The 20,117-nt window shown below is 36.4% G+C and overlaps 1 protein-coding gene across 1 annotated transcript in view; it reads right to left on the bottom strand.

Annotated features, from left to right (window-relative positions):
* Positions 1-3,392: 3,392 nt before the first annotated feature.
* LOC113239987 (chitotriosidase-1-like) overlaps positions 3,393-20,117 on the bottom strand; it is a 173,833-nt gene continuing 157,108 nt past the window's right edge. Inside the window, exons 8-15 of the mRNA XM_026477178.1 lie at positions 14,523-14,740; positions 13,361-13,515; positions 11,482-11,653; positions 10,169-10,285; positions 8,513-8,648; positions 7,931-8,103; positions 4,937-5,138; positions 3,393-4,371 (exon numbers count right to left, since the gene is read on the bottom strand). Coding sequence (XP_026332963.1) covers positions 4,160-4,371; positions 4,937-5,138; positions 7,931-8,103; positions 8,513-8,648; positions 10,169-10,285; positions 11,482-11,653; positions 13,361-13,515; positions 14,523-14,740 — 1,385 coding nt within the window. The 3' untranslated portion in view covers positions 3,393-4,159. The remainder of the gene's footprint in view (positions 4,372-4,936; positions 5,139-7,930; positions 8,104-8,512; positions 8,649-10,168; positions 10,286-11,481; positions 11,654-13,360; positions 13,516-14,522; positions 14,741-20,117) is intronic.

Here is a 20,117-nt window from a genome sequence, read left to right as displayed (position 1 = left end):
CGTGGTTTTTGTATTAGACCCGTCGTCCATTTATTTGTAAGTCAATGTTTAGAGCGTATAATTCTTTGAGGTTCTAAACCGGCAAAGTACGTAATCCATTTCTCTCCGTTGCTTTAATGTTTTAAATCTAGATTGAAAAAAGTGTCCAACAACGCCAACTGGCCACTAAGCGTCATCGTCGGTAATTGCGAGAAAAAAAGAAATTGTCTGTGCCCTTACTTTGGTTGCGCTTAATTATGGAATATACCATTACACACAGAAAAAAAGAAAAAGACGGTTAAATAAAGTGATGTGCTTTGGTGTTCTCTTAGAATAATAACGCATAGAAAGATAGTTTCATATCAAACGAACTGTCACAAGTGAGGCAAAAATCAAATTCATTTAGGCTAGTTTTAGTAGTAGGTTAATTTTCGGTTTTAGTGAATATTTATATAAAAATACAAGTTGAAACGCGTTACTTCCTTGTGGAATGTGATGTTAGTATCTATTTTATGTTTGTCTGACGTATTTTTACACTCATTTACCGCACATTTCGTCATTTTTAGCTGAAATTCTGGAGCTGTTCGCGGTGCAAGTTGATCTTGAGCACTGAAGGCCCGCCCGCTCGTGTAAGCCCATTGGAAGCGCTTCAATTTGCCTCACTTAGCATGTGCGGACTAGGTTTCTATGCGTTATTTATTCTAAGGGTGTTCTTTTATATATTTTCTATAAGTTTATTCATAAATTTTCATACAGTGTTATACTGTATTATGCAGGTAAGAAAGTTTACAAATAGAAAACTTCCTCAAGGGCCAGACTCGGCTGCTTTGGCCACACAGCCTGCACCGCCCACGCTTGCAAGGACATGGCAGGAGACTACAATGTCCACACAGGTTGCGCCCCCTCTCTAGCTTCATATTTTACTCTTTAAGCGTAATATTGCGCAAGCTTAGAATATAATTTGTGCACCCTTTCTTAGTTATAAAGGTATAACCATTGATTGTCATAATTATTATACTTAATTTTAGTGATTATGTTTTTTGTGCCTACTCAAATTTCACAATATATTACTACTATTAATTTGGAAAACAAACTTTTTCTTTCAGCAATTGTCCATGCTATTTATTACTTTCAATATAAATAGTTTTTGTTCTTTTTCTACTATAATATTGTACATTTTCTTAATTATTTATTGGCCATTTTTCAGAAAAGCACTGTATATTCCTCGGCGGGAAGGAGGGTTGCCCGACTCGTACGTATATACACAAGGCCTCACTGCCATAATTATAATCAATAATGTACCATAACATGCAATTATTGAATCGTATCGAATTCGATCAAGCCACTACGTTCAAAGAGATTATGAGCCCATGTCTGCTTACAAAAACCGCCCTTTTCACGGTCAAGCAAACCTGTAGTAACTAGTCTATTGATATACAACTCTTAAAGAATAAATGCGATTATGTATCACGTAATAAGGTACAAATTTAAATAACACAAAGTTACAATAAAAAAAATCTTTAATAATACTCTTACATCTCGTTTTGTATCTAAATACAATATTTACAACCTTATCTACTTAATTTAAAGTTTAGTTTACTTAAAGTAATGTCACAATATTAATTTTGTCACTGTTACCTATCTTACCGTTTCCTATATTTTGTTAAAACTGTGACACTTTTGTCTCCTTTGTGCATTCCACTTCATGATAAAATAAAGTTTTTAAATATATAAAGCGGAATGTGTTTGAAAATAAACCTTTGGCTATAGTGTATTTTTGAATAAGGAATAATGAACTTGCTTTTGCTGGGTTGTTATTTTTGGTAAAATAAAAATAGTGTGAGTCACTTAGTAATATTAATTTTAAATTAAGAATTTGGTAAAATATAGAATAAAGCATATATTTGTCACATTTGTTTCTGACGGATTCTGTTTTAATTGAGAATGGAATCGAGCACATCACTATAGAATAAACATGGCAACAATATTTTTCCAAATGACATTAGTAGCTGTTTTTTTTTCCATCCTCTAACTTAATTTGCCATCTCTTATAAAAAAAAATCGACTATAAAATTTCTCTTATTACACACCGACAGAAAGAATATAAAAAAATCTCGTGAAAGGTCAACAATGTCTTTTTATCAGTTAAATAAATAAAAAAAGGGTTCTACACATTTTGTCCTACATTTTTTTTTCGTTATTTGCTAAGTGAAAAACCAGAAAGTATGTTATTTATAGTCATATTTACATGAATGAAAAAATAAAAAATGTTGCTATAAAGTAGACAATAATGTCACAATGGTGACAAACTTTGACATCACCAGTAATCAACATTGGCAGTTATCGAAGGCAGTGCCCGTAGCTGATGTGAGTATTTGATAAAATAAGGATACAAAAAAGCTTCAGGTTACTACTTATAAGAATTAATAAATAACCGTCCCAAAGGTACACAATATGTTTTACAATAAAAATTTAAAAAAGTTCCGATACGAAATAGTCTACTCCAAAATGTTAATAAAGTTTCACCACCATGATATTCATTTTTTTTGTCAAATTTTTCCACTACTTTGTTACAATTATTAAACAAAGATTGAGTAATTAGAAAAAAATCCTTTGACCCGGCTGGATTCGAAGCAACGTCTTCTAGCAAACCGTGCCAGACGCCATGCCAAGCCTCGGAACAAACTAGAGGACCTTATTTTTTCAATGTGCTTGTTGCTAATCCTTGATTTTGGTTTTTAAAGACTTTTTTGCCGTAACGCTATCTGAGAAATCTATTTCTTCACTCAGCCAAGTTTTCTGTTATTAGCAGAAAAAAAATTTAGATGCCAATATTTCGAAATTACCGAATTTTGAATGCATTGAATGCATTAGTTATGACCTTTGACCGGAATTGAGTGAGATAATTTAACTAAAGAATAACTTGGACATTCCTTTCTCCAAACTCGGGACTTCTCGGAACTGATTATTTGAATATGCGTATTATTTATTGATATTTGGATATATTGGCGAAAAATTATTATTTTCTATTAAGTATTTGCTAGAAAGTATTGTTTGAAAAATAATATTGTAGTTGTATTTCTGAATAATTAATTACGTATGAGTAATTACGTAACTAAATACTTTAGCCATTTAAAAAATAAACACGAGAGAACCTACATTTTGAAATGTTCAGAAAATAAACAGTAATAATCTCAGTACACAGTACTAAAAAAACCGACCTCAAAAGTTATTACACAAATTAGTAGCCGGAGTTATCGCGTAACATGCATCCAAAAAAACGTAGTCGAATTGGGAACCTTCTCCTTTTTTTAAAGTCGGTTAAAAAAATAATTTTTATGCGCATTAATGACGAAATGTGTATGTCTATACTAAGAAAACGTTCATACTTTAAATACATCCCTTAATTCTGATCATTGGTTACGACAATGAGGGAAGTATGTTATTTCAGTTAGCAGACATAGGTTTTTTTTTTAATTTTCAGGAAAAATCTATGTAAGATTATGTTTTGTTTGTAATTTTTTTATTACATTATATTATGAGCCTTTGGGAGAGTAAAGCGATCTAAGGCATAATTTAAAATACGTAATTATTCAAATATACGTTCACCAAACTTGTTGTTTTACTTTGCATTGAATCACATACTAAGTTGCTGTTTTATATAAAGCCAATAAATACTAACATTTTCATTTATAAAAATAAAAAAGTTCTTAGTGTATTGGTGGATGTTGTAAAATTATTTTTGTTGAGTAGCAGTCATATACATACATACAAAAAAAAACATTCTGTTCAAGTTTGCTTCATAATGTTGTAGAGAATTTACAAGCATACTAACTTGATATTGATACCACACACTCAATTAAGTAGTGACTAAATTAAATAAAGAACTTTTCAAGAAATGAAAAAAGAACATACGTAGCATATATGTTATTTTTTGTTAAATACGTTAAAATTTTTAAATTTACTTTGTCAGTTACTTGGAAATGTCACTTTTCGAATTATGTCATTTTATCATTGAGTGTGCGATATCTTTTAAACTACAGCAATGAGAACTCTGTATCATTTAAAATAAAAACTATTTCTTTTCGTTGTAATGGTAGCCACATAAGAACGGCACCTGAATTTTTTAACCAAGCAAACATGAACAGAAAAGTGTTATATTTCTATATAGAATCATTTCTTATCGTCTAGCCGGCGCTTGAGTGTGGTGACCGCAACCTTCCACGTTTTCTGGCCAATCACAGACGTTCTCGTTAGGGTTGAACACGAGATTTGAAGGGCAAGGCATGTGATGTTTCCTTTCTCCTTCACACATGTAGTACATGGTGCAATCTGCCTTGTCCTTGTGGTAGGAAATATGTCCGTCCTCTTCTTCGCATGTCACCTCAGTCGCTGAAAAAATATTCTATTGTTAGACGGCTGACAAAACTGTCACTATCACACTTTATAATTTTCTGACTATAATTAAACGGATGAATTAAATTTTTTTTTTCAATATTACTTGAAATCATACTGAAGTATTTTATATTTGGACCATACTCGTATTTTCTTGCATAAAAATGTTATAATAAAAATTTGTTTTGTACTATTCCTTATATCATCTATTTATTATTTGGATGTTATTTCCAGGTATAAAAAATGTATTCAATTTTTTTAAACATAAGTTGACAAGTCCCGTGCCTGTAATTTCACGAGCACCCTTACTTTTCAAAACCGGAACGCAATAATGCTCACAAACTGTTTGGCGGCAGAAATTGGTACGGTGGCAGTACTTCCTTTGACGAACTCTTTTACATAAAGCTCTACCGATACTTTGATAACAACAGGCGCACGAATTCTTCGTCCAAATACTTGATGTCTTAAGAAAACTATGACCCGAGGTCGATTGGTCCCTTTTGGACACATAAATGCGAGATATGGTGAGATATAGAAAAGTAAAGTTGAAAAAGCAACTTACGGTCTTTAGTGGTGTACTGGCCATTGGGATTGGAAGATTCGTAAGGTCCGTCGTAATCCAGCTTGACCTTGTAACCGCTGAGTTCTTGCTTCATCGCGGTGATCAGAGGATACTTCCCAGTGCCACAGGATCCTCGGAAGTCGTCCATGTCGATTGACCAGACCATTATACCGCCGAATCCTTCTTCTTTGAGCCATGCCATCTAAAATAAGAGGATATATTTATTCCAGAACAGTAACTCCTCCAGCACTGGTGGCCCAGTGAAAGAACACTATACCTGAGGGGTCAATGATTTTATTTATAAGTTACATTTTGTAGCAAAACCGTTCGCTAATTGTAAAGGAAAACATCGTTCTGAAAACACCAAGTCGAAGAAAGTTCACTATCCTTCAAAATAGGAACGCAGTAATGTTCACATTACTATTTGACGGCAGAATTAGATAAGGTGGCAGTATTTCCCTTGACGAACTCTTTCACAAGAAGCATCTACTGCTACTGGTAACAACGCACCGGGTACCACACGAGCAATCGTTGTCGCAACGCAACGCCGCTTACTTGCGCAACGCAGCACCCCTCCCCGCTTCGTCTCGTGGCCCCTTGTCCGATATGATAGTACAGCGAAGCGTCACCGTTCAGGCGTCGCAACGCCCACGCTATGTATGGCCTTATACAGAGTGGCGGTGGACAAGTGGAAAGTCATTGACACGAGCCGAGACTCGGGTCAATGACTTTATTTATAAGTTACATTTTGTAGCAAAACCGTTCGCTAATTGTAAAGGAAAACATCGTTCTGAAAGCAACAAGTCGAAGAAAATTCACTATCCTTGGAATACGGGGAAAGTTCCCAACAGCCTGACAGACTATGGCCTTTTTTATACACAGGAAAATGCTATAAGCATATCCCGCAGAGGATTTATGAGGGGATATGAGGAACTCTGCTTCGTTGACCCACCCGGCGATGCAAGCTCGCCTGACAGATCCACGAAGGCCTACCCACTAAAAACCTGTGTATACACCTTTACCCACAGGCTCGTGGAATCCCGTTAAGACTGATCACTCACCCCGCAGGTTGTCCCCTTCTGCGGCGGCCTCCTCACGTTATGGGAGATACCTGAGTGCATTTCGGTACCTCCCCGAACGGGGAACATTGTGCCCTGGTCCAGCTGAAGGGGGAAGGAGAAGATTGTGACGTCTTCGCCGACCCCCCAACCTTCTGTGCCGGATTTGGCCCGCATGGACGTCCTCCTCTCTCGTTCTTTCTGCGGTCTCCTCGCAAAAGGAGACCATAGCATCCCATGCACTCTTACTTACTAGCACGGCTTGCGTCACGTTGGTCAGCGAGAGATCACTACCGATGACGCTCGTCAGTTTGCTGCGGGTATGAGACTATACCGGACACTCTTGCAGCCTATGATCTGCCAGACTGTCTAATAAAACTAATGACCTTGTGACGATGCGGCCTCGTTCATCGTAATCCCACCTTTTGTCCCCTATTTTGTGGTTCCTGGCCACTTTCTTTTGAAATTTCGCATTTGGAGCTATTTTCTAATTCCTTTTCTTCGTCATTCTTACTCTGCTTCGTTCTGTCATCACTTTCATTAACATTTTCGAAGAGAAAGGAATCATGTAAACCTTACGAAACATTAACTGCTCATAAAGCATCGAATATTTATACGAATACCGGTCCTTTTGGGGTAACTTCACTTTGTGTTATGTTTAATCTGTAGAGAGTATTTTTATACCATTGTACCTGTTTTTAAATCAGCGTATTTTTATTACAGCCTTTCTTTTTGGTCTTTTAACCTCTTCTTATAATAAATTTTATGTGGATCGAGCTTTGTCTTCAATTTCGTCAAGGCTAAGCGACAGCCTATTAAACCTGTTGCTCGGCATAGGCCTTCTCTCATAATAACAGGGCTTAGACTACCCAATGCTGACAGGGAACTTTACGATGTTTTCCTTCACTTAAAAGCTCATAGTAAATTTCAAATTAAATTTCCCACATAAGTCAGAAGTACAAGCCCGGATTCGAACCCACGATCCTCTGCTTGACAGGCAGTAGGTTAAATAATTAGGCCACTGCTTCTTGTGGTGTCTATACTAAGCAACTAAACCTGTATTACCTTACATACATCTCAGTTATGTATTGACAGATCGATGACAAGATTTTGTACATTTGGCATTCTGCTAAAAGTTGTTGCCAGTGGCTAACCATCGAGCTACTACTCATCTGTCATTGCAATTTTTTGCTATTCTGCTCTTCAATGGCGTATTGACGTCACTAATGTTTTATAATTTGAAGACTAAATTGCTGATTAAACGAGATTAAAAATAAGAGATGCCTAGTAATTTACATGATAGTTTTAGTAAGGCAACATCGAGATATCTGATCAAGAGAAAGATCTGAGGGGCACTGCCACTGCGTCAGACACCCTGAGACAGGTGGATAAGTCACATGTGCCTCTTAATTCCACCAGCCTTATACCCTACAAAACTGGGACGCAGTAATGCAATAATTCTAAATAAAATAATTCTATCACAAGAAGCTCCATTGCTACTAAAAATCTTTATCGACTGTAATAAATATGTCACATGGAGGTTTATCACATATTGCATGCGATATACTGCCATACTACGCATGTTGTACGGTTTCTCGTTTCTTAAAGACTTCACAAGCTTTCATCTACCCTATAGATGTATGGGATACTTTCCATTTTGTAGCCTCTTTCTAGACTCAATGACCAGTGGTTTCAGGAAAATTAGCAGAATTGGACCCCTGGTCCTCACCTCTTCAGGTTAATATTTAATAGTTAATAATAGGTGTTGAGTAGCAGGGACTATCTTGCATCTAATTGCTCCTTTTGAAGGTCACAATAGATGGGAACGAAAAATTCTGGCCGAAAGAACCAGAATCTTCTTATCGTAAGTTCGATAGGTAAGCTGAACTAGTGAGGTTTGTGTTCTCTTGACTTAGAGAAACAAAATATACGTTACCTTAGTTTTCAGCGATCTTTCATCATCGAAACCGACCCACTGGTCGCCTCTGTACGCAAAAGGCACCATCTGCTCATTATCCCATACAAGAGTCGTATTATCTTCACGAAGGAACTCGCAGATTTCGTAGTACGAGAGGAAGCCAGCTTCATTGGTGTAGCGGCCGGCTTTGCCTAGAAAAAGAAATATAATTAAACTACAAAGAGAATCCAGTGATGTAGCCTGTTTAATTATCCATGAGAAACATACAGAAGAGCAAACCTTCCTAATTTGAAAACGTGGGTTTTATGGTTTGTTTTCATAGGTCTTATATTTTGATAGGTATTAATTATATTTAATTCAAATTGTGGGTCAAGACATATTTTGTAGTGTATGTGGAGAGGTTTATGTGTAGGCCTATAAGCTCCATCAGCTCATCCCGCCCGCCCGCTGTTACCATTGGACATCCAGATGTATATTGACTGAAGACTTTTGTCTTAAGTCACTGTGGTATTTAGGTCAAAAATATATGACGTAATTTCCCGAATATAATATCCCAAGTACAAGTTAGAGATAGATAATATTTACTATAAATCCACTTACCACCCTCCGAAGCGGGAGCGCCGATATCGAATTGAGTTTCGTTGATAAGAGTGAATGATCTGCCGTAAGTTGGCATACCGATCATCAGCTTTTCTTTCGGAGCTCCTTGTCGTACCCATTCACGGGCTGAGTAATCCTGTTTAAAACAAATATTCAAGTGTAAAAATGACTTTAGTTGTTCTAATTACAATAAACAACCAATATTGAAATTCTTGACTTCTAACCGAAGTTACAGATTATATTTTTATTTTAACCGCTCGCGCGATTCATGCGTCTCTGGAAGCATACCACACCTAGAGGTACCGGTGATAATTTTATACCGATTTATCGGATCTCGAAGTTATAACAGGTAAAAGAACTAATACTAATTGCTATTTCGGTAACTACTCTAGCAAACCATAAAATTTTTAATGCCTGGGTCTGTCATTTAATAAAAATTATCAACTTCAAAAATACGTCACGACAATCGTGTGTGTTATTATTTGGGCTGGTGATGTCGGTGTTTATTTATTGAAAACATACCGTAAGTTGCGTTTTTTAAGTTTACCCTGAATATAAATGTTTATAAACTATACTTTAAGGAGTAATTTCATGGTAAACATTAGAACCACTTAAACGGAATATTATCATATTTACCCAAGTACACCAAAAATTTCATTAGTGCTTTTTAAGTGCAGGATTTGCGGTGTATTACTGCATTTTATTTGAGATGTTTTTGTTGTAGTACGGAGGGTATTTATTTAGCAATGCAGAATAATAATTTTTATTTTTTAAAACTTGTATTTAAACTGAATCCTTTTCTAATTTGCGAAACCAAATAGCCGCCATTTTGCGGTAAGATGAGCACATCGCGTGAATAAATGTAAATTTAGACAATATCACATACGTTGCTAAGATCCCAAAGTAAGGAACTAAAGTACTTTTATTATGGAAATCGGAAACAACGACGGTAACACAAACAATCAGACCCAAGACATTATACTAATACCAAAACACAATGTGTCAAGTATAAAGCTTCATCGGCATCACGCGTAGTTTCATTTGGTCGAGTATTTTACTATAAACAATTTTATCATACAAAGAACGGGAGTAGACCACCCTCAGTGATGGTGACACCTTGAAAATCGGTGTGAATCAAGTCGTAAACAAACCCTTTTCCCCGTAAAACTTGCTATGGAAGTAATAGCTTTATAAGAGAGCTTGTGCCTTATATTAACAAATTAAGCAGGTGAGTCACCGGTGGAAAAGCCGGGAAAACTGTATTGCTAGATCAGCAGGCGAATTTTAATTCAAATAGGAATCGATCCGATCGGGTAGCCCATCCGAGTCTCGAAATCAAATGGGTTTCCGAGCGAGAAGATGAACCTGATTCCTATTATATCTTTCTAATTTGTGAGTTAAATCAACTATCGTTCCGATTTGAAATGTCAAAAGTTTCCGATCACCCAGTTGACCACAGAGGTCGAAATTTTAAGGTGAAATGGTATCGTGGTTGCGTAGGCTTTGAAACGTGGGAGGTAGATGCGAAAATCTTTGCACGATATTTTATTTATATTATTTGCTTTTTAGAAATAAGATATGCTTACTATCGTACTGAAAAATAAAGTAGCTCTCCTCAGAAGCGAATAATGGGTAACAGGTGTGAGATATACATACCACAGTAAGTTTCTTCTGGTAGCTTGTGGCGCTCTCAAGAGGGAACAGAGGGCTGTTGTGACCGACCTGTCGCTCCCATTGTCCATGGAAGTCATACGTCATCACGTTTATGAAGTCCTATAATACAAAAGGATTATTAACAATGAAATCAATGTGAAGAAGGTTCTAGAATCTGTCACTAGATGTCACTAGCGGCACAGAATGCCGTAAAATCCAGTGCAAAGGTCTTTTAACAAAAACATATAGGAGAATTTCGACAACTCGATAGCTTAACCCATAGCTCAGTCGGTGAGAGTAATACAGTATGGTCGTGGGTTCAAGTCCCATCGGGTCGAAGAAAACTTTTCTATGTAAGAAATTAAACTATTTTTCCGGATTTAAATCGCGTATATTTGTTTTTTCAAACAAACCGACGTTACGGGCCCTTTACAGGTCTATGTGTTTTTTTTAATGTGTTCGATCTTTATATTAGTAATCATAATGAAATAAAGACTACAAATTAAAATTAAAAAAGCTATCAATTAACAGTCGCTCAACTACTTAAATGAATAAAGCAAAGAAAGATACACAATCTGACAGTTCCGATTAAAGATCAATTTACATTGCCGCATAATTGAAAGGAAGTCAAGTTTCGCAATCATAGCAGAATGAACTTTATGATAAATTGTGTAACGTGTAAAGTATCTAGATACGAGCAAAAAAAAAAACAGTTCACGCATCTTGCGAAGAATTGTCGCGCAGTCTCGGACGTTTCCACAGCTCCTGTATTGTACCTAGTTTGTACGTAACGCAATAGACATAAAGTTCATTATGATATGTACAATCTTGTTACAAAACTTCGCTTCCATTCCGTTCCGCGACACTGTAAAGTGAGTCCCAAAATTGTCCTTTCATACCATTGACTTACAAATAAATGGACGACGGGTCTAATACAAAAACCACGAAAAGAATGTCCCAAGTCAACCTATTCGAAATTTAAATTGTAATGTCATCGCAGTATCGCGCTGTCAGTAGAACAAATGAAGACTAAAGCGGAGTGTCGCGCTCTGTATACGATTTTAGCGCCTTACAAGTGCGGACACTTTTTAGCGCGGACCCGACGTCCATATAATTGTAAGTCAATGTTTCATACGTATTTACTATTTACGTATTTAGTTTGTACGTTACACATAAAGTTCATTATGCTATGTACAAACTTGTTAGAAAACTTCCCTTCCATTCCCTTCTGCATCACTGTAAACTAAGCCTAAAATTATCATTCTAATACAGAAATATTTAAGACCTGTTTTCGTTGATCACACCTAAGGACTTACCAAGTACTTGGAGATTTCAGGTACATCGTATCCAGCAGCGATGGCCTCAAAGGAAGCAGGGACAGCGGCGGTAAGCAGCAGACGAGGCTGACCAGATGTTTTGGCTTCGCCTTCAAATGCCAGACGGAGTTCTTTGAGGAGAGATACAAAGGCTGCACGATCGTCGGCACCTCTGTAAAGAAACAGCGTATTGTAAATCATAGTTTAATGGTACAGTATGTAAATCTAATTCAATATAATCCGAAGAAAAAAATAACGTATTAAATAAACTATGGACGAGTAACTCAAGAGGTCTGCTAATAGCGATGTAAGACAGCGTAGTCGGGTGTTTAGTTCCTATTGGTATATCAGAAATCGTGACGAGTACCAAGTAGCTATTTTTGTACTTAATTTGTTTTACATTGACAAGCTGCAATTTATCAAAGCTACTGTAAAATCTAGTGATAACAAACAAATCAACTAGATGGCGTTTATTGCACAGATTTTTATGGACAGTGCCGGCTATTATTTTATTTTGTTTGTGATTAGCGCCATCTACCCATATTAGCAAGCGTTAATTTATAAATTAGTTTGTAACACACAGTGCCATCTGTTGACACGCATATTTGTCAAAGTTCAGAAAATAATTTTAGCTCATGATCAATATTTTGATAATATTAAGAAAAAAAAACTAACTTGTACTTCATGTTAAAGAAGAATTAATTCATATTGACGGCCATTATTGATCTTCGCCAACTGAATATTAGACGGAATTTTGACTTTTTTCACAGTTACGGCCTGCAGTATGGAGATTAACAGAACTCTTGGGTTATTGGTCCATGAAATTTTTGCTGGACATGTTTCTAACCAGACCGTGATCCAGTCTTCGTCGTCAATCCAATTTCCGTCGAGTCACCCGCGCGGTAGCTCATGAATAAGGACCATGGACTGATCCGAAACATGTCGAGCAAAAATTCGACTTAAATACATGATTTATCCATTAGTTTAGTATCTGTCTAAGTTTTCGAACAACAACAGTTAGTGCTTCGAACAACATTACTAGCTAGAGCTTGTGAGACCATAAGATATGGTGAAAGTAACCGTTTTTCATTTTAGATACATTTGAAGCTATAGACTTAGATAGATGAGAAACCAGGCAGGCAGGTGTCGAACGACGGCTCATCCGGGTAATTTTCAGACCACCATCTCTAACTCTTCCGATTCCCGAAGTTAGGATTTCCGGGACTCGCAGGTCGCAATGCAAAATGCAAACGAACGATCCCTTCGGAATATTATGATCACTCCTACCTGTTTCAATGATAAAACTCGAGTGGTAATATTTCGCATCGTTAGTGTAATAAGAACACATCTACAAAATGACAACTTTTCAGGGAAGACCTTTAAAGATACTACGAACGAAATTGGTCAATAAATGGACTTTTGACCATGCTTGTGGCTTTATTCTACCAAGGGTAAGTTTTGAGCTTTCATTATCGTCATCGACCCATTTATCTCTCAAGCGAGGGTTCAGGCTATAATGCGCCACGCTGGCCCAATGTGGGTTGGGACCTTCACACGTTTTCTGATGGTTGTGAATTGTCTTTGACGTGTAGGTTGCATCGTTATGTTTTACTTCACAGAAATAGTAAATTTCAAATCACATTTCGCAACAAATTACTACGAGCCCTGATTCGAACTCGCCTCCATTGCTTGAGACGCGGTGTATCAAATCATAAGGCTACTACGGCCATTTTTATGGGATTTGAGCTTAACTTGTAAATAATACTAAACCATAACTTATAATCTACGAGTTTCTAGTAGATGCTGGCTCCAGATTGAAGTAATTGTCGCTTTTCGGTAAAGAAGATGCTTGTAAAAGTGATATAATAACTTTACATACCTAGGATATTCCCAGTCGACATCTAAACCATTAAACTGGTAATCCCTGAGGAACTCAATGGCTTCGTACACGAACTGGTTCATACGGAACACATTAGAGGTAAGCTCTTTGAATGGAGTAGAACCGAACGCCCAGCCACCAATAGCGAGTAGGACCTGAAACAGATTTTTATATACTCATATTTACCTACGTATTACGCAAGTAGCAAGTCCACCCCAAGTACAGAATCAATGGGTCGTATTTAACCTCTGGCCCAGCGTACTATAATGGGAAAAACGATAAAAGCCCAAGCATGAGTTTTGTATGAAAAACGTATTTTTTTTAGATACTCTAATATCATATTAAATAATAAAGTGCTACATTTGAATGCGATATGTTCATTACGATCTACACTGGGCGTTTATGTGATCATAAGAATAATATTCTCTAGATCTGAATCACCTTTTGTATTATGTATATTTTGATGTACACGAGAACTTAGAAGGTTAAGAAATATCACTCAAATGTCACTGTTATTGTTTACATTATTACATTGAGAGTTGTCAAAATAATATTAACAAAACATCAGCTTAAGATCGCGTTATAAGTCTTAGTCAATCAAGTGCATGGTCATGGTCAGTTGAGATGGTATCGATCATTCTCGGACTAGTTTCAATAAAAATAGTCCAAGAATGGCCTGTATCATCCAAAATACCGATGGTTATAGTCCATTAATACAGAAGAGTCTGGACATGCGTGCGAATTGAATTACATCCCAGAGTATAATATCATTGTAAGCAATATCGAACTTAAGAGCTATTTATTAATACGGACTAGATCGATTAGGGAGTATCACATTAACATTTACTTTTTGGTTATGCTATTGTAGGACTTAGAAACAAGCTTTTAGAAACAGCGTAATTAAAAAACTGTATTTAAAATCAAATATGGTCGTAATACCGTACATTTACTATTACTTTGTTGCAGTTATTTCGTATTTGACAATTGTTTTGAACTAATTTAAGTTATTTTTTTAGAAATTGCTTCAGACAGCTTGAATTAGCTTCAAACAAAGAATCACTATTTTAAGTTGTGAATTTGAACTCTTATGTTAACGACATAGGTAAAATAAAATGTTTTCAACAAAGAATTTCGACTGATAAATTTTGGAATCAAATCTTACCTTCAAATTAGGGTTCTTCTCTCTCAAAGCGACAACTTTATCATACATATCAGAATCCTTTTCATCACCTTCAGCCAGCTTATGATCTTTCAAAGTGGCGAAGGCAAAAATGACGTGGGTGCAGAGGCTTGGGTCAATATTTTCGGGTAGGAAACGGCCCGCGCTAGGTCGTTTGGACGACCAGGATGTCAAGTAGCAGAGAACTTGAGGTTCTCGTTCTGTAAGGAAATATTTTAGTTAATTGTTTTTGCATCATATCATGTCATGACATGACATTAATAAAGGATTAAATTTGAGAAAGTGGAATGTAATTTAATGTCCATTTCAGTATTATTTCCAACAAAGCAATAAAAACTATGTAAAAGTTTAAATACATGAAACAATCAACATCTACTACGAACATTTCTTTCCAATCGCACAAAAAGCAAGCTTTTTCATAGTCAATGTTCATTAATACTTAATTGACCAAAATTTATGAAGTATCTGATTTGTTTTCGTATTTTTAGAGGTTCTTTATATATTTATAGTCTTTGATTGGTTTCACGTGCTAATACTTAAAATAGTTTCAGATTTTTATTTTACTTTATATATTTAGGGTTTTTAGTTTTTACTACCAACTAGTTATATATTTACTCCAGCCCAGTTTTAGGTACGTTACTTAACACTAGAATAATATCTTTATTAATTTCATGTTCATCAATCATTCAGGCACTCTGCTCTGCAAAATTATTAGCAAATTTCAATTTCTGCGCATACTAATATACCTACACTGTGATCAAATTAGAAGTTGTCAATCGCTCTCAACTAATTGAAATCTCAGTTGGTTCAATCGAGACTAAAAGTAGCAATCAATCAAAATGAATCTAAAATCAAAGGGTCTTTCTTTTACATACTTTAAATCAATTTCAAATTCACCAAAGCTCGAGGCACTTTGTCACTGGAAAAAGTTGGGAAAATTCCGAAGAGTGATTTAGAAAATCACTGTGTATAACCCTTGGACGCGGAAAGTTTTTTCTCTAAAAATAAATTATTTATAAAACCCCTCACTCTAAAAGAACATAAAACTTGGAAAAGTTCTTGTACAGATTGTCACAGAACGTCATAACCTTGATGGCATTAAATCACAAAACCCATTTTCCATGCCACTTTCCACTATAAATTGACCTCTAACTCCGCCATCTATCTCTGAAATATGAACGTTACTTTTGAGGCTCAGAGTATAATGGTCGACAAAGTACTTAAACGTGAAAGCACTCGATGTTTCAAACTTTTAGCAACTATGTGTCGCGAAACGTAGAGTTTTCTAAGTCGTTCGTGGCGTTTGAGAACAACGGAGTGCCTAAGAGTGACCCTTGTGGCACTCCAGTTTAAGATTTGTTGCTTTCAGTGTCGTATACATTCTTTCACGATTGTTTCAGGCGAGTTGAGACATGTTATATAGGAGTATCTACTTGAGCATATTGTTTTGTTGACAACTTATGTTTCGATCGCTGCTGCCTTGGTGTATTGCTTATTATAACTTTATAGAAAGCTTTCTTTCGTACTTTTTATTATTTTGTTTTGTTTTGGATTTTAGTAACCTATGACTTTAATTTGTAAGTTAAGCACATTTAGAAACGTTTATAGTAGCAATACATCATGAATTAAACCACATGTCGAAGAAGGTTTAGAATCCTTATAAAACGTGTGAAGATGCCAAATATGCATTGATAGTGTGTGGCGAAATATGGCCTAAAATAACGTCTCAGAGGAGACCCGTGGTATAATGATCATGACGGTGATATGTGAAAAGGGTACAAATTGCTTCTTCATTTTGCGCATACCCTGAAAACAATGGACTTTAGTAAAAGCAAGTAAGCATGATGCGGTACATCCATTACTTAAAATTGTTGCTGCAATCGTAATACTTAATAAACAAGTTACATAACCTTACGACGCCGTCGTACGAAGTTCAATATTGGGAAGGCATAGATATAGAATTACTACGTCTGTGGCCCAACGGTCACCATGCTGGACTGCCACGCATGTTTCCGGGTTTTGTATGGCCTACATTTATTTCTCTCGTGACTTTAGGTGTAATTTGTTCTTGTCTATGTGCGTGTCTATGACACCCGCGTTAGAGGGTTTCCCTAATGCGGGGCTATGAGTGTGTGCGTTATTGTTATTATTCTAGACCGTAAGCAGAGGACATCAAAACAGTCAAAGCTAGGAGAACCTTTCAGCTCTTTAACACTCTTGGTCTTGGTTCCGAATTGTGATTAACGGTGATCAGCTTACATCATTAATGGTCGCAGTGATGACGGGCTGCATAAGCCTTGAATTAAACCACCCTAATAAAAACCTTAAACAATATCTTATTTATTTCAATAACGTTTCTTTTGCAGTGTTTCAACGGCGTTGGATTGTGATCCCATGGACATAGACAGACAGGAAATACTAAAGTTAGGATGAGCATTGCAATAAAACATGCTGAAATATGCATCTTCATATCTAGCGTGGAAAAGGAAAACATATTTGAGACTCTTACGCTTCGTGAGGCTTAGGATATCGTTCCGTTGTTACGGCTCAGACACGCCCGCGTTTTATTTTCTTTATCCCTATCCGTACGAATGTTCTGGATACGTTTTACCTGAATTGTAACTTCCATTTAGATTTTTTCTAAAAAACGTTAGTTCAAGAGTGTTTTTTCTGAGTGTTCGATCTTTGTATTAATAATTATAACAAACTAGTGGAGTAATTTCACAAAAAATAATTGAATATCAATTCAATAAAAATTTAATTAATACAGTGAATAGCGACATCTCCCGCCAGGACTGGTAGCTGTAAAGGTAATAACTGGGTGATAAATCTGTCATAGATTTCTCATAGATGGCGTTACGACTAAAAAGTCGCTGAAAGACCAAGTACAAAGACACGACGCAAGCACATAGAAAAATTCGTGAGGCTAAGCCACGGAACGAAACAACGGATGTTTCGTTCCGTGGCTTAGTTAATATAGCGTCTGGCACGGTATGCAAGAAGACGTCGGTTCGAATCCGACCGGATCGAAGGAATTTTTTCTGAGTGTTCGATCTTTGTATTAATAATTATAACGTTAGTTTAGTTGTGTAGATATAATACGATTTTAGTGCGTTGCCTTTATTTCACAACAGTGTTTTGTGGAAGAGTCAAATATTTTCCTCGTTAATTTTAGCATCAATTTACGTTTTCAGATTGTGTTTTAGGAGTTTACTTCATTCTTTCTTTCATTAACCTTTTTCAAGGTAATTCAACCCTTATAAGGAACACTAACACATATCCAGGAATTCGTTCTTTTGTTGAATCCAGTAGCTTCTTAGTTAAGTAGTACATGATACGCACGCACACACCTGTGTGGATGAGTTCATTAGTCAATCGCACGTTTAAATTTTAAGAGTACCCTACAGTCGCAATTGCGATTTAAAATATGTAGTAGAAAAATAACTCCTAACAACATAGCAATTAGTATTATATTTAAGAGTTGTGATACGATAAGACGATGTACGATAAAACCTAAAAGGCCAGTTACATCGCTTTAGTTCTGTAACCTGTTTGTATAATAAAATAAACTAAATAAAAATAAGCTTTCATAGATACGTTACAACCATCAAACATCATCATCTAAAGCCGGGTCCAGACATGTATCATTTGCCCGATCCTATCACCGTATCCGATCACCGTATCCGTTTCTGTGTATTGTATCAAGGCCCGTATCAAGTTGTGGACGCCTCCGATTTGCTCCGTATCCGTATCTTCACAATAGTCATGATCGCGTATCAAATTGCCCAGTTCAGTTTCTGCTCTCGATCAAACATGTCGTCGCAGTTGGTTGAAATGTAGGAGAATATAGCAATTTCATGTGCAACCGACCGAGCGTCGCGAGTGACGCGTCCAGACTGACCCACGTCCGTATCTGTATCACCTTTGATGATCGGACAAAAACCGACACGACATGGGACGGGCCGTATCATAACGGCGTATCGAGATCGCGTATCATTACGCGTCGACGATACGGATACGGTGATCGGATCGGGCAAATGATACATGTCTGGACCCGGCTTTAGAGTAATTACCTACAGCGACATTTAGCAGCGATGCAAGCGGGCGTTCGTAAAACTCGCTATTGCGTCGCTAAACTTGCGATTTGTAGGAGATTCCAAAGCTGCAATCGCCTATAAATCCCAAGTGTAGCGATGCAATCGCGCATTTGTATCGATGCAGTCGCGCGCTTGCATCGCGTTTGCATCGCTGCATAAAATCGCACACGTGTGTAATGATACACGATTAGCGCTCTTATTTTAACTTTAATCAGAAGTAATTGCGGCAAGAGTTCGATTAGTTTTGAGGGAATGCGAATCTTTAATAAGAAACTCCACTAGTTTGTTATTATTATTAATACAAAGATCGAACACTTGAAAAAAATCTCTCTATCCGGCCAGATTCGAACCGACGTCTCCCAGCAAACCGTGCCAGATGTTATGCCAACTAAGCCACGGAACGAACCAGCAGACCTCACGAATTTTTGTATGTTGTTGTTTTCGGATCTTTGTATTTGGTTTACAACGCTTTTTAGCCGTAGCGTCATCTATGAGAAATTTATGAAAGTATATCGTCACCCAGTAAGGTACCTTTACAGCTATCAGCCCTGGCAAGATATGTCGCTATTAACTGCAATTAAATTTTTATTGAATATCAGAATATTTCACCGCCATGATATTCAATTATTTTTTCTGTAATTATTCCACAAGATCGAACATTAAGAAAATGTATGCTTATACAAACAAAAATGTTGACATTTTAGTTATGTTTCATTGTGTAACTTGTATTATAACTTGGTTTGGAATATTGTTGATTTACTGTTTACTTTTTAGTTCTTATGTCAGTGCCATATTCGTATTCATTTATTTGCATTTGACACGGATGATACAGATTACACTTACTACTATATTTGGTACATACATAAGGGCGTCACAAAGTTGCACTTACAATTTAAATACATTGCAACCTTGAACATACTTAATGACATGCGAATGAAGTATCTATCTTTGAATCTACATCACACTGATTAGTGTTTTTAAATTCATTTTTTGATTATCATCATGTGCAACCCGTTACAATCCACTGTTTAATCCAGTGTGGTCCCCTTTAAGAAGAGAGTAAAAGTCATAGTCCGCCAAGTTAGGGTTAGAGACGTTACAAATTTTTAAAGGTTTGTCTACTTCGATATTGCAGGATTTATCACGGATTTTCCTTTACCGTTAGCGAAAAGCATTGCTACTAAATATTCACAAATGTAAGTAAGTATGAATTAAAGCCATTGATGTAAGCCGTCGTAGGAATTCAAATTGACAGTGTCAGCCGAGGACTGAGGTGCAACTGTTCACTCACTCGATCACCACTATAATTGTTGAATAGATTTCGTGTTTTAAACTCAGTTAAGTTAAGAAAAATAAAGCAAATTGTAAAGAAAAAGACATCCAAATAAATGTACAACATTAGCAGTGCTAACGACATCACAATAAACTATCCAACATTAACTAACGTTCCTCTAATTACGCTTCCAGCAGAGATACTTAA

This window comes from Hyposmocoma kahamanoa, unplaced genomic scaffold (genome assembly GCF_003589595.1).
Source record: "Hyposmocoma kahamanoa isolate Upper Pololo Valley unplaced genomic scaffold, ASM358959v1 119, whole genome shotgun sequence".
NCBI classification, from domain to species: domain Eukaryota; kingdom Metazoa; phylum Arthropoda; class Insecta; order Lepidoptera; family Cosmopterigidae; genus Hyposmocoma; species Hyposmocoma kahamanoa.
The sequence above is the reverse complement of the archived record's forward strand: the minus strand, read 5'-3'. Positions and strand labels throughout refer to the sequence as shown.